Genomic DNA, 13,262 nt, shown 5'->3' with positions numbered 1-13,262 from the left:
AGTTGATATTTATGTAGTGCTTTAGAATTTTCAAAATAGCTTATTTTTTCTTTTGAATTTCATGACACCATAAGTTAGACAGATAATGAAACTGAGGCTCAAAATGTGAAGCAATTTATAGGGTCACACAGATAGTATCATAAGCAGGATTTCTAATCCAGGTCAACTTGACTCCAAGTCCAGAACTCTACCCTGAGACCATATATATCCCAGTAACCATAATTCAACCTTCTACAAAATCCTGGATCTTTCATAAAACTGGCATTGATTGAATTATAATTGTCAGACAAGATTTATACATTTTACCTTTTTCTTGTTATGGACATGATGTTGGAGAGGGAAAAAAATCATAATGGAATACTATAGTCTTAGGAAAACACTTGAACAGAAAATATTTCACACTAGTAGAAAGAGCATAATGTCAAGAATATTTCTAAATACTGGCTTTTGTAAAGTATGATCAATTCATCATAATTTATTACTGGCCAACAAGCATTCTTATTCTTTCACTTCTGGAAAAATACAAGAAATATATACTTATCTACTATTTTCATATTAATTTATAAAAATTATTTTCATATCTACTATTTCTTAATTGGGATTACTACTCAGTCTCATTACATGTGGATATTTAAGGTTAGACAATTAAAAGAGATTATTAACCATCCTTTAGGATTCTGGTCTTGTCTTCTTTGTTGCTATTACTTTGTCACTGTCCAGGAAAATATTGACAAATGGTGGTAATCTCAATATCTACTGTACAGTAAAAAATAGAAAATTTTTTAAAATTATAAACAATTAATACAAGTTTTGCACTCAAAATAGTTCTGATGTGAAACTTTCAAGTCATTTTACAAAGTTTACACAGATTGCCTAACTGGATTCATTTTTTTAAAAATTGGTCTTCAAGGGGGCAGATGGGTAGCTCAGTGGATTGAGAACCAGCCCTAGAGACGGGAGGTCCTAGGTTCAAATCTGGCCTCAGATACTTCCCAGCTGTGTGACCCTGGGCAAGTCACTTGACCCCCATTGCCTAGCCCTTACCACTCTTCTGCCTTGGAGCCAATACACAGTATTGACTCCAAGACAGAAGGTAAGGGTTAAAAAAAAAATTGGTCATCAAATAACCATTGCCTTTGTAGTAAGGAGGTATGGTATGGTATAGTATGGTATGGTAATATATACTTCTAAGCCTGGCTAATGAGGAAGCTGATGCTGGTCAATTTCTTGATCTAAGAATTCTAACTAGCAGTAAGATAAGTTGGGGGGGGTATAGAATATTGCATTGGGTTGAGCACCAATATGATGAGCTCTAAAGTGTGGTAGTAGGGCTTCCATATTGCATAGAGCAGGGCAAAATTCCTCAAGTAGGAAAAGGTGCAGCTCAGAGTTCCCAAATTAGCTATTAGTGGGATAGAACCTTTGAAAGAATAAATTTTGCATTTCTAGATCAATCAAAATAGAAAATCCTGGAAAGATAAAGGAGAATGGGAAGGGGAAATGGAATGGAAGGGAGAGAGACTTATAAAGAGAAAGAAAGCTAACATTTTCTAAACAAAGGATTTTTTGGGAAGTGGTGAATTATAAATAAACAAACATAAATTTACAAAGGTAAACATAATACACATGGAAAGATTATTTGATAGCATTCTCCATAGGTAAAAAAAAAAGGAGTTTTAAATATTTGGTCTTTAAATGTAAATGATTCCATTTATATATTGTTTCATCTATAGACTTGTGTGTGTATATATATATATACATATATATATAGCATGTATGTATAATATTTGTATATGTCGACATTTAGAAAAATTTTGTGTATACATATACCCTATATATTCAGAAAGAAGTCAAGAAAAACAGATTTGATGTTCATTTTAACTATAATGAAAAAGGTATACAAAACATCGGTCAGAATTATTTTATTGAAGTATAATTATAGATTTCATTATTTCTAAGGGACCTATTTTAAATTTCTAACTTATTTAAAGAAAATTATATATATATATACTCATATATATACACACATTATAGATATGTGCATTATTGCATATATAATGTAATTATATGCAATATAAAATTAAATATATATGTGTATGTAGATACATGCATATATACCTTAAAATTTATATATAGAGAGAAACATAAATAGTTTTTAATTTCACTACTGATAGAGTATATAGGTATTACCAATATCTATTCTTTAAGAAAGTAAGTCTAGAATTTTGGAAGTTGCTCTTTATGAACAGAGAGTTTAAATGAACCTTTTAAGTGTCTTACCTTTTGGAAGTTGGTGCATATCGAGAACATGCATTTCCATCCCAAGCACAGTAGGGATCTCTGGCAAGGCAACAGTCTGCACAGGCCTTCCCATACGTATCACATCTGTGTAGAGAGAGCTGAACCAATCCATCTCGGGAACCAATGTACAATTGTTGCTGCAAATCAGGCAAAGCAAATGAATTAGAAGCATCTTTCAGGCCATTCTTAAGAATTTCTTCCTCCCTCCTCCCCGCCCCCAATACTACACTCATTGGCTTAAATATTGCTCTGGTTCATAGAGCTTCCTGCCCATTATAAAACACTTGTGAAGAAACACAAGGATGAGTGAAAAAAACAGTCAATCACTTTCCACTCTGGCAGACCAAGTGGTTGGCAGGATGTCTATGGTAGAACAGGGACAGCATTCTGTAGAGCTAATGTAACATGGGCAGAAATTTAAGAAGGTCAAAAACCAGCTGCTAGACTGGAGGAATTAAGATGTCAAATTCTTCCTTGATAGTTGAAAATGTACATTGGTAGCTTATATCAAGTGCAGATGCCATAGACAAATCTAATGATCGGAAGGATCGTTTCCCTTGCATGGCTACTTCCATGTAAAAGGATCACAAAAAGCTTTATAAACGTTGCCCACAGAATTAACAAATCACTTCATTAGCTACTGAAATGTTGATCCATCTTGGGTAATGTGTGATAATAAGCTGTCCGAGCTCTGGCCTAGGGTCAAAGAATATCTGGTAAAAATGGAAATCTCCAGGGAAGTGGAAGAATCTGTGAGCTGTTAAAGTTGACGTATTTATTCTTTATATAAAGAGAACCTTTTAATCAGGGACAATTATCTTAGAAAAGCACTGGCATAGACATTATGGTTGCATCAGAACCACATCTTAGGAAGGTGGTGACTGTAGAAGCCACATGAGTATGTAATGCTGTTCTTGAGCTAGAGGGACTAAATCTCCCTCTCTGAGATCATCTCACAGTTAGAACTTTGGGAAATAATCATTGTGTGACTTACTGCTAGAATTCATTTTCTTTCTTTATTTTTGGACCAGCTAAGATAGGTCAAGACCACCTCGGCATTATTCTAACTGACCCTAAAGTCATAATCACTTCAGAGACTAGAATAAGAGTAATTAAAACTATTTGGTCTCATTTGAATCGGCTAAGATCTGGAGTAACATTCCAGAGAAATAGGAAGTAAGGGCTGGATTTCAAAGATCATAAGATAATCCCTGTGGAATCAAGGATTGTCACTGACCTCTCAAGAGGTCACTGGGACCCAGACTAAGGAATTTGGAAGGCCTCCATTACAAGTACAAATAGGAGAGGAAAGTTTCTTTTTTTCTAATTTGTGAAATGTAGAATTTCTACAAAAACTGGGGTATACAATGGTCCATAACTGGATGAAAGAGAAAGACACTATATACTAAAATCATCTTCATGTTCAACTACAACTGATTTTGCTCCCTTAGTTAATTTAATTCAACCAACATTCACTGCCTACTTTGTGCAAAGGTATCTCAACAATTCAAAGAAACAGGCTTTGCTTAGAAAACAAATTATCTCCTTCTCAATAACAAAATAAACATGGAACTTACTTGCTTCAAAGACATCTCCATATTCAAGATTAATGAAGGATTCTGAAAATAGAAAATAGTTGCTGATGACTATATTTAGCATTACATTTCCTCCACTTTTAACTAATCAATATGATATCATATACATAGTAATTAAGTGACTAAACTTCAAAATCTACTTGATCCATTGACATGGAAAAGTAGCAATTAGCTAAATTTTTCAGGGATCTTTGCTCCCTTCACATGTGGATATTTTACTATCAGAATGATATATTTTCTAAAAATCCTATTAGTAAAACTATTTTACCAACTACATAAAAGAAATACTTAACTTTTTAATATTTTTGTATTTTTGAAGACTTTTCTCTTCCAAATCAACTTTCCTTAACTGTTTTTCACATACTTTTATACAGTATAAACAAATATCCTCATACTTATTATTATTACCTATTAAACTTTTCAAGTTTTGCCATTTTATTATGTTTCATTTCCTAAAAATCTCCTTTAACAAATGGTCTAAATGACAGTTATGACCATTTAGGAACCACAAAAGATTCTAGGTTTTTGGTATTGTGTGTGTGTTTTTTTTTTTGTTTTTTTGGTTTTTTTTTGGGTTGAGGCAAGATGACAATTCTTAGACTTGTAAAACATTTTTTTTTTACCAGTGTTATTATCAACATATAAACCTGGTCCTTTGAAACTCAACATGTTAATTAATTTAAGCCCTTCATTGAAGAGGGCTTGGCCCTTTCTAGAAGTGTTAAAGGCTTATGTGAAAACAACCACTTAAAAAAATAAGCACATTCACAGAAAGTACTACAGGTTCAAGGAAGAATAGTAAAACATTTAGATGTTGAAAAAATGGCATATTTCTAAGGATTTGTTCTTCTGTAGTCTCTCAGAATAAGAAAATCAGATAAATTTCCTTTTCATCTTTCTTTAAAAGAAAAAAAACTTAATTAAAAATCAGGTGGAACAGATAACAGATACAATTTAGAATTGATTTTTAAGATTCATTTTCATCATTGTTATAAGGGTGAACAGTACTGAAACTATGAAAATTCCATAGATATATAAGAAATATATATCTAGAAATAAAATATATGAGATAAATATATAAGATATAGATCCAAAGATATATGGTATGCCACTGCTTTTAAAATAGTAATTGAAGCATACACTAGTGCTTATTGTTATAATATAGTTTTCACATATCTATGTATTTGCATAAATATATGCACACACATATATATATATATATATATAAATTCAACCACATAGGTATGTGTGTCTAATATATACATATACATATATAAATTCACTTTTTTTCTCTATTCAGTAATGTCTGATTCTTCATGAATCCATTGGGGATTTTCTTGGCAAAGAGACCAAAGTGATTTGCTATTTCCTTCTCTAACTCATTTTATAGATGAGGAAACAGAGACCAATAGGGTTTAGTGACTTGCCCAAGGTCACAGGTCTTGGGAGTGTCTGAGGCCAGATTTGAACTCAGAAAGATGAGACTTCCTGTCTCCAAGCCTGGTACTCACTGTGCCACCTAGCTGCCTATACATATTTCCAGGGAAGAAGGGGGAAGAATGACTTATAAACTCTCCAATACTTTCTTCAACTTCAATTAAAAAAAAAAAAGCAAAAGTAAAATTTATATTTTAGAAGAGCATCTGGAAAACTAAAGAGGTTTGAAGCTTTAATCTGACATGACAGTTTTAGCCTTGACTATATCCTCAAAGAATGCACAGCAAAGAAAGGTATTCCTGGATGCTCTCAATTTCACAGGATGTCACGCAAGACGGTTAGTCCTTTTCTAAATATTAATTGTAAATGGCTCCCATAGATTTTCTTTGTGGGATGAGAGAAAGTGCCTTCAAAGATTTTTTGTTTGTTTTTTTTCTGAGAGAGAATGTATTAAAAAAAACCCAATATCATTGATTTTTCTTTGATGCTGTTTATAGGCCTTATTGAGTTTGGGTCTTACCTTGAATACCTGCAATTCTTCCAGCACTACCTCTTCCATATTCCATTTCTCCTTTGCAATGCTGACGACTTTTAGTACAGTTCCAATGTCTAAAACAAAATACATCATTCATGAACTTCCTTTCTTCTGCTTTCTACCTTAAGTATTAACACATTTCTAAGTCTTCCTACTACTCATATTACTTTTCTTTAAATATCTTGAAAGAATCCAGACAAAAATAAATAGAATATATGAGAAATGATGTATATAATAGTTTTCCTGCCAAAGTATTGGAAGTTTTCTGTTGTTCCCAAAAATAATACACACATTCAGGGGATGTTGAAAGATGTGGTATTCTCAATGTTCTTGACAATGACTGCACATACAGTGTTTGAGAAACTTTTGAACTATTCTCACATATACTAGGGAGGATATAATGCAGAATAATAATTCTTGGGATATATTTATTAATGGAACAACCGCATAGAAACTGAAGAATGCTTTTAAAATATAATATTTATTCTTCATTCTTTTGAAAGACAAAATTCAGGGTTGTTTTCTTTAAACTATTTTTATCACACACAAATTCAAGGATAATTATTCTAACAAAGAGATATGTGTAGCCAGACGGGTCTAGAGAGGCCATCTGTTCCAAGCTGAATTTTCAGATGAGGAAACGGAGGCCCAGGTAGGCTAAGTAATTCATCTAACAATAGGCAGGTAAGAAACACGGAAGTTAGATTTTGAATTCAAGTCCGTTTGAGTCAAATCCAAAACTTAGAACTGTATCACTGTGCCTTTCTCTTTTTATAAGCTTTTACTTCAGAAGTACGTACAACTGTAATGCACTAAAGCTTGGTGCATTTACTGCTACTAAGAAAAGAACTGTATTTCCACCCCTGAAATTATTGGGTTTACCTTGCAAAAAAGATAATAAGGGCAGAAAAGAAAATGAAAGTTTATCTTTTAAAATATTAGAATTAATTAGAATTAAATTGGACATGTAACATTTTGATATAATTCTATGTGTTATCCTTTATTTCAGGAATACAACAGAAGGTTATGTTGGTAAATAATGTCCTAATACATATACTTCAGCTATAATTATTGTGACCTTGAGCTAGGAAAGCTATTCTAGCTTTTTAAAAAATTATCGATATTTTCATGAAATTGGCCATGTGATCTTTGAAATATTATCTTATATCCTCCATAAATATAAATACAAGGGCATATTTCCAGTTTCCTATTACTGTAACAATCTCAGTTAAAACTATGTAGCTCCACCTGGTGGTTCTAGAATATTTTAGGTATTAAACTCTTAAGAGTGAGATTTAGAGGAGTCACACTGGATTTTTATGGAATGTGATTTAATATATATATCTTTTATAAATTCAAAAATGAACAGTTTACAATTTTCAATTGTAATATTCAATATAGTTGCCTTGAAACAGTTTTTTAGAAAACATTCTAAGCTTTGTCTTCTCTGATTTCACTTCCATATCTTTTTCTTTATTTTATCTGAACCAAAACCTATTCATCTTAAATTTGTTAATGTGTTTGAAGTATGTACTTTAAATCTAGTTTGTTGTCAGACTTAGCATTACAATGCAAACTTTTATGTACCAATATTTGAATTATTTAAGCTAAAAACAAACACTAAATAGGCAACATTTATATTTATAGGATAATGCCTTCCTTATCCCTTTCCAATTCATAATTAATCAAAACTCTGCTGACTCCAGTAACTGTTTTGACATTCCTATCAAGTCATACTGAGCATTTTTCACAGCCTTTTTAGGTTCAACCTTAATAGAGGTATTTTTCAACAAGAAAAAAATCATCAATTTTTTTCAAATTTCTTGGACAATTTTTGTCTTTTGAAAGACAATAAAGTGAAATTTCCAACTTACCTGTTCCTAGAAACATGACATCATATTGACCATCTTCTGCAATAACATGATCTACCACAATCTGTGTCAATCTGTAATCCACATTAATTCTGGTAAAAGTAGGTCCTCCAGCCACTGGGTATACAGATTTATACATCACAGGATGCCGCTTTATAAAGCTAATGACATCATCTGGAAAATCTCTTGTTGACTTAATCAATGGATCATATGTTTTGCTTGGACACTGAAAAGAAAAAGGTAGAAAGGTATTTGCCTCCCTCCACAAGATATTTTACATTGCATAAAATCACATTTACTGCCAGCTGGTGAGGTTTCTAAAAGCTTAGAATTATCAATATTGCAGCAATTGAGAAGTTTGCAAAATCCATTAGGAAAGCTGAATGTGTCTACAGTGAACATTTATTATATACAAGTTTCATTCTTCAAATAAATCTAGTTTGTATCTATTCTGATCATGCTCTGTGTGTGTGTGTGTGTGTGTGTGTGTGTGTGTGTGTATCCATGTATACAAACATATATGGGTCCAAATGTATGATTTGGGACCTTTACAAATACTGGAATAGAGAAGGTTTTTCTAGTCATTTAGCCCTAGATGGAAAGCTAAGCAGTGCTGAAGAAAAAAAAACCAGCATAATTTTTTCCTAGGTGTTTGAGATCAGATATCTGCAAATAGTTGTCCGCTCTAAGCCCCCACCTCCATCCCCATCCCCATCACATCTTGCTTCTCCCTCTTTAATTTTCATAACCAGGCTCGAACTTCTTTTAAAACTCAAAGACTGATTTTATCATGCTTTTCTTTTCTTTTTGTTTCTTTTAAAAAAAATTTTAAATGTGCAATGATTTACATAGTCAAGTTTCTTAAATCTTTTCAAATGATCTTAAGTCTCTTACTAACTGCCTGCTTTATTGGATGAGTTTTTACTCTAATTAACAAAAAATGTATTGGCCAGGGGAGAGTCACTGATTTGGAGCCAGAACTCAAGGCTTGATACAGCATCTTATAGTATGAATATGTATCCACAGGCAAGCAACTTATTGTTCTGAGCCCCATCTCATAAAGTGGGTGTGATGGTCAAAGACAAGATAAACTGTTAAGTATCCATGTGTAAGATGTTGATCTTGATTTTCTATAAAACAATGAAGACCAGAAATTAGGTCAGTTGGAGATAGTTTATCATAAAGTATTAGACGCACAAACTTTTAACTTCTGGTGTTGCCCATAATCTTGGAAAGGACGTTGTATTTTAGAATCGATAGCTGATAACCAGAGTTTTGGAGGAAGACAAATCCACCTGGATTCACCTGCCCCGACACATATTAATCTTTCGATCATGGGCAAGTCACAACCCCTCATTGTCTTGGACATCTCTCCTCCAAAGGCAGCCTATTTACATGGGGTGGGGGGAATTCCTCAACCAGGAAGGAAAACCACTGCTTCATAATAAAAGCCAGGAAAGGAATTGATACTTTGGAAAATATGCCAAATTAGTGTTATTTATCTGTTTTAAAGGGGGAAAAAACGCATTTGTAATGAAGGAGGTGTCCATTGGAGACTAATATAAAAGGAAAAACAACAGAAAATTTTAGCTAAAGGTTTTATTTTCATTTATTTTAAATGAATTAGAAAGTCCACCTTTGAAACAAAAGCCTTCCCATTTAAAAAGAATAAAATCAAATTTCGGTTGCCTGAAAGAAAAAAATAACTTTGTTTTAATCAATGCAACTAAATTTCTAAAACCTTTTGTTTGTTTGTTTGTTTGTTTTCAGCCTTTACCTTCCCTCATTGGAATCTGAAGTCATTTCTGACTTGAAGTATTCTGGAGAACTACATTGTGAGCTGAAGAAGAAACCTTATGCTGCCCCCAAGAGGCCCCAAAACGTAATTATCTGGATATTTTCCAATTCACATATCTTGTCTTTTGAGTTTATAACAAATCTATTTCAAACATAAGTCTACACTGCCCTCTGCAGGTGAGAACTGAGATAACTAATCTAAATAGTGTTTCTATTGAGAGTTTATTAGTAAGCAGCAAAGAATTTAGAAATTGTTCTTTTCACATTAATTAGGCAATATTTTTTGTCAGAAAACACTTTTCCTTAAAAATGTGCTTTATTAAAATCAATATACTATATCTAGAGGAGGCATAAGGATTTAGAATGTGTGATTTGCAGGTTATAATAATGAAACCTGTTCTACTTCTTCGGAGGTTTATTGTAGAATTATAATGAGATTATGTTAAGTCCTTTGCAGACCTTTAAAGTGTGACCTTTAATGGTAGTTAATGGTATTGTTATTGTTCTTTATTCACAGGTCCCATCTGCAAATCTCTTTCCAGTTGAACAAATGTTTATTGCCAAATTCCAGTTCTCAGATAGTTTTATTGCCCACATAATATATAGAGCCAGCAACATTTAAACAGATTCTCACTGGCTGGGAAAAATCATGTATGATTTAGTGAACAGATGAACGTTAGAAGAAACACACTTTTGCATGTATCCTTTTACAAAGAAATCAGGATAAGACAGAACTTCGGAAACTTAAGTGGAAAGTTTCGATTTTCTATTGCTGCAGTTCCTTCTTTGGGTAAACTGAGAACCATAGTCTACATCAAAGTTAAGTCATCAAACTTCATGGGGTGATGTCCCTGCTTGAAGGAGTGGGGAAGGCTTAAGGAGGTGCCTACTAGTCTGGAAATTGCTGTTAACAAATTCTGCCTATGCCTAGAGAAAGTTAAACATCTCCTGTCCCACTCAGGGGTCTAAGATATTCCTATAGGAGGAAGGGATGGAAACACAATAAAATGGAGTTTTGACTTCTATTTTATTCTAGAAGGGAAGCTGCAAATTGTGGAAGAACCCAGTCAAAAAAAGGGGAATAAGTACAAGTCACAAATGGCATTGAACATAAAGATAAAATCTGTAAGAACAGAGGATACCCTTAGGAAAGAAAAGGAGGTCTGAAGCAAGTTAAAAGTCTGTACTTTGATTTTTAGGACCATCTATCATAGATTAAGATCTAGAAGGGCTCCAGAAGCTACATACTCAAATCACATTTTAAAATAAGAGGAAACTGAGGGCAAGGGAGGTTGTGACTTGCCTAATAAAAGTAATAATAGCAATAAAAGCTATCACTTATACAGTCTCTCTCCATTCTTATCTATGCCTCTTGGCTTCTCTCAAATCCAGGTTTAAATCCCATCTTCTCCAGAAAGACTTTCCTAATCTCTTAACTCCAGCCTATTCCCTCTACTAGTTGTTGACTTTTTTTTTCTGTTTACACTTTGTGCATAGATGTTTGCAAGCTATCTCCTCCATTAGGTTATGAGTTGCTCAAGGATAAGCACTATCTGTGACCTTTCTTTGAATTCCCAGCAATTAATATAATGCCTGAATTCATGTGCTGAATAAATATTTATTGATTAACTACTGTATTTTCTTTTATTTACACAATAACCTGGTGAGTTCATTGTTATTAGATTTTGCAGATGAGGAAAATTGTGTTGAGAGGTTAAATGATTTGCTAAGAGCCACATGGTAAGAAAATGTCTACACTAGGAGTTGAAGACCAGTCTTTCTGACTCCACATCCAGGGCTCTATTTGCTATGCTCTATATGCTAATTTGCTACATGATTATACAGGTGTGGGCAGCTAGGATATTCCCTACATTGAGGGCCAGGTCTAGAGACTGGAGGTCCTGGATGGAATGGGACCTCCAGCACTTCCTAGCTGTGTGGTCCTAGGTAAGTCATTTAACTCTTCTTGTCTTGTCTGACCCTTAACACTCTTCTGCTTTAGATTCAACATTGATTCTAAGACTGAAGTTAGTGGTTTAAGAAAATTATACATCCAGATCTGGATGCTGGTCCTTTGACTGCAAAATAATGATCTAACTACTATACCAATCATCCTTCAAATCTATATGCAAGAAAGGGTCTGGTAGCTCTTCTATAAACTCTCATTTGATCATTTATATGTTTACTTGTTGTTTATTAGGAAACTCCTCATGACCCCCAAAACACTCACACACATTCACTCACTCACTCATATATTTTAACTAAAGAGAGAAAGGCAAAAGAAAGACAAAAGTCCAAGTTCTATCCCCTCATCAAGGCTATTTATCATGGAAAACAGATGAAAGGTAAAGTGTTTGAGAATAGAGCCATTGTAAGACAAGGCAATGAAAAACATGACATCCTGGGAATAAAGCAAACCTTACCATGTTGCTCAAGGAGTAAAATCACTTAAAATCAGATTATAGAGTCAGAAACCTAGAATTCTTTATAATTATAAGGCTGTTGTACAAAGGCAAGAATGACTAGGTCAGACCATGGAGGAAAGGAAAAGATTCAAGAGAGGAAAAACTAAGCTGAGCTAAGTCTGTACTGTGTCTTCCTGCACTAAAGCCCCATCATATATCATGCTTTTCCACTAAGGATTAAACCAGACAAAAATAAACACAAGGGGGAGGATGGAAATGACAAAACATGTAAGATGAGAAAAGTGGGAAGTCTTACAATTTGTCTTGGTGAAGATGGGAGAAGGTAAGTATAAATTATGTACTGATTACTTGTGTGTACGAGTGTCTCTGTGTGTACATAAAGGTAGGGGAGAGATGGGGGGAAGGGAGAGAGAGAGGGAGGGAGGGAGAAAGAGCAGGGAGAGAGAGGGAAGGAGAGAAAGAGGCAGAGAGGCAGAGGGAGAGGGGGCAGAGAAAGGAAGAGAAGGAAGGAGAAAGAGGGAAGGAGAGAGAGAGAGGGAGGGAGAGAAGGAGGGAGAAAGAGAGAAATAGAGAGGGAGGGAGAGAGGGAGGGAGAGAGAGAGAGGGAGAGGGAGAGAGAGAAATAGAGATATAAATTTAAATGTAGATATGAATAAATGTATATGACTTTCAGGCTTTTTGTTTTCTTTTGTTTTCTTTCTTTTTTGCTCCCATTGACAGAACTGCCCCAACTATCAATCATTATTCAAAAGTTTGATGACAGCAGAGGTAGTTGGGAGATCAGCTGGGCCTTAAGGATATAACCTTTTTTTTCCTTCAGGAGTTACTTATATACTTATATTTGTACGGATTCAGACTCACCATCCACTGTCACTCAAGGCCAATGGCAGGAGTTTGTAACATCTCTAGTTAGGGTTGGTGGTTTTAAAAGAAACCAAATCTAAATGGATTTGCTAGCATCCATTCTGTCCAACTATGAACTAATTAGCTATACTTAGACAATTCAACAAATCTCTGCCCCCCCCCCCCCACACACAAACACACACAGCAGATGCCAGGCAGGTTGAAATCAAAGCACTAGAAATCATGTCCGCATACACAAATTTCATGGAAAGTCATCCTGTTTTGGGTGTCCTGGAGATTTTTTTAAGCAATCAACTGGAGAAAATCAGAGTTGGAAATTCATGCCTCTCCTTCATTGTTTCTGGATGTTAGCGTGCAGCTGAATTGAGCAAATCAGTGTTGGACAAGTACCCTATATTTAATGGATTAGGCAGAGGCTGAAAGTGGGTACTGAACT

The 13,262-nt window shown here is 34.2% G+C and overlaps 1 protein-coding gene across 7 annotated transcripts in view; it reads right to left on the bottom strand.

Moving 5' to 3' along the window:
* Positions 1 to 13,262, bottom strand: part of SEMA3D (semaphorin 3D) — a 242,136-nt gene that overhangs the window by 25,466 nt on the left and 203,408 nt on the right. For all 7 annotated transcript variants that reach the window (XM_056799465.1, XM_056799464.1, XM_016426051.2 and 4 more), the window contains 4 exons: positions 7,743 to 7,965; positions 5,854 to 5,942; positions 3,879 to 3,920; positions 2,281 to 2,438 (listed from right to left, as the gene is read on the bottom strand). In XM_056799465.1, the coding sequence (XP_056655443.1) occupies positions 2,281 to 2,438; positions 3,879 to 3,920; positions 5,854 to 5,942; positions 7,743 to 7,965 (512 nt within the window). The remainder of the gene's footprint in view (positions 1 to 2,280; positions 2,439 to 3,878; positions 3,921 to 5,853; positions 5,943 to 7,742; positions 7,966 to 13,262) is intronic.

This window comes from Monodelphis domestica, chromosome 5, assembly GCF_027887165.1.
Source record: "Monodelphis domestica isolate mMonDom1 chromosome 5, mMonDom1.pri, whole genome shotgun sequence".
Taxonomy (NCBI): Eukaryota; Metazoa; Chordata; class Mammalia; order Didelphimorphia; family Didelphidae; genus Monodelphis; species Monodelphis domestica.
This window is presented reverse-complemented; position numbering and strand designations above follow the sequence as displayed.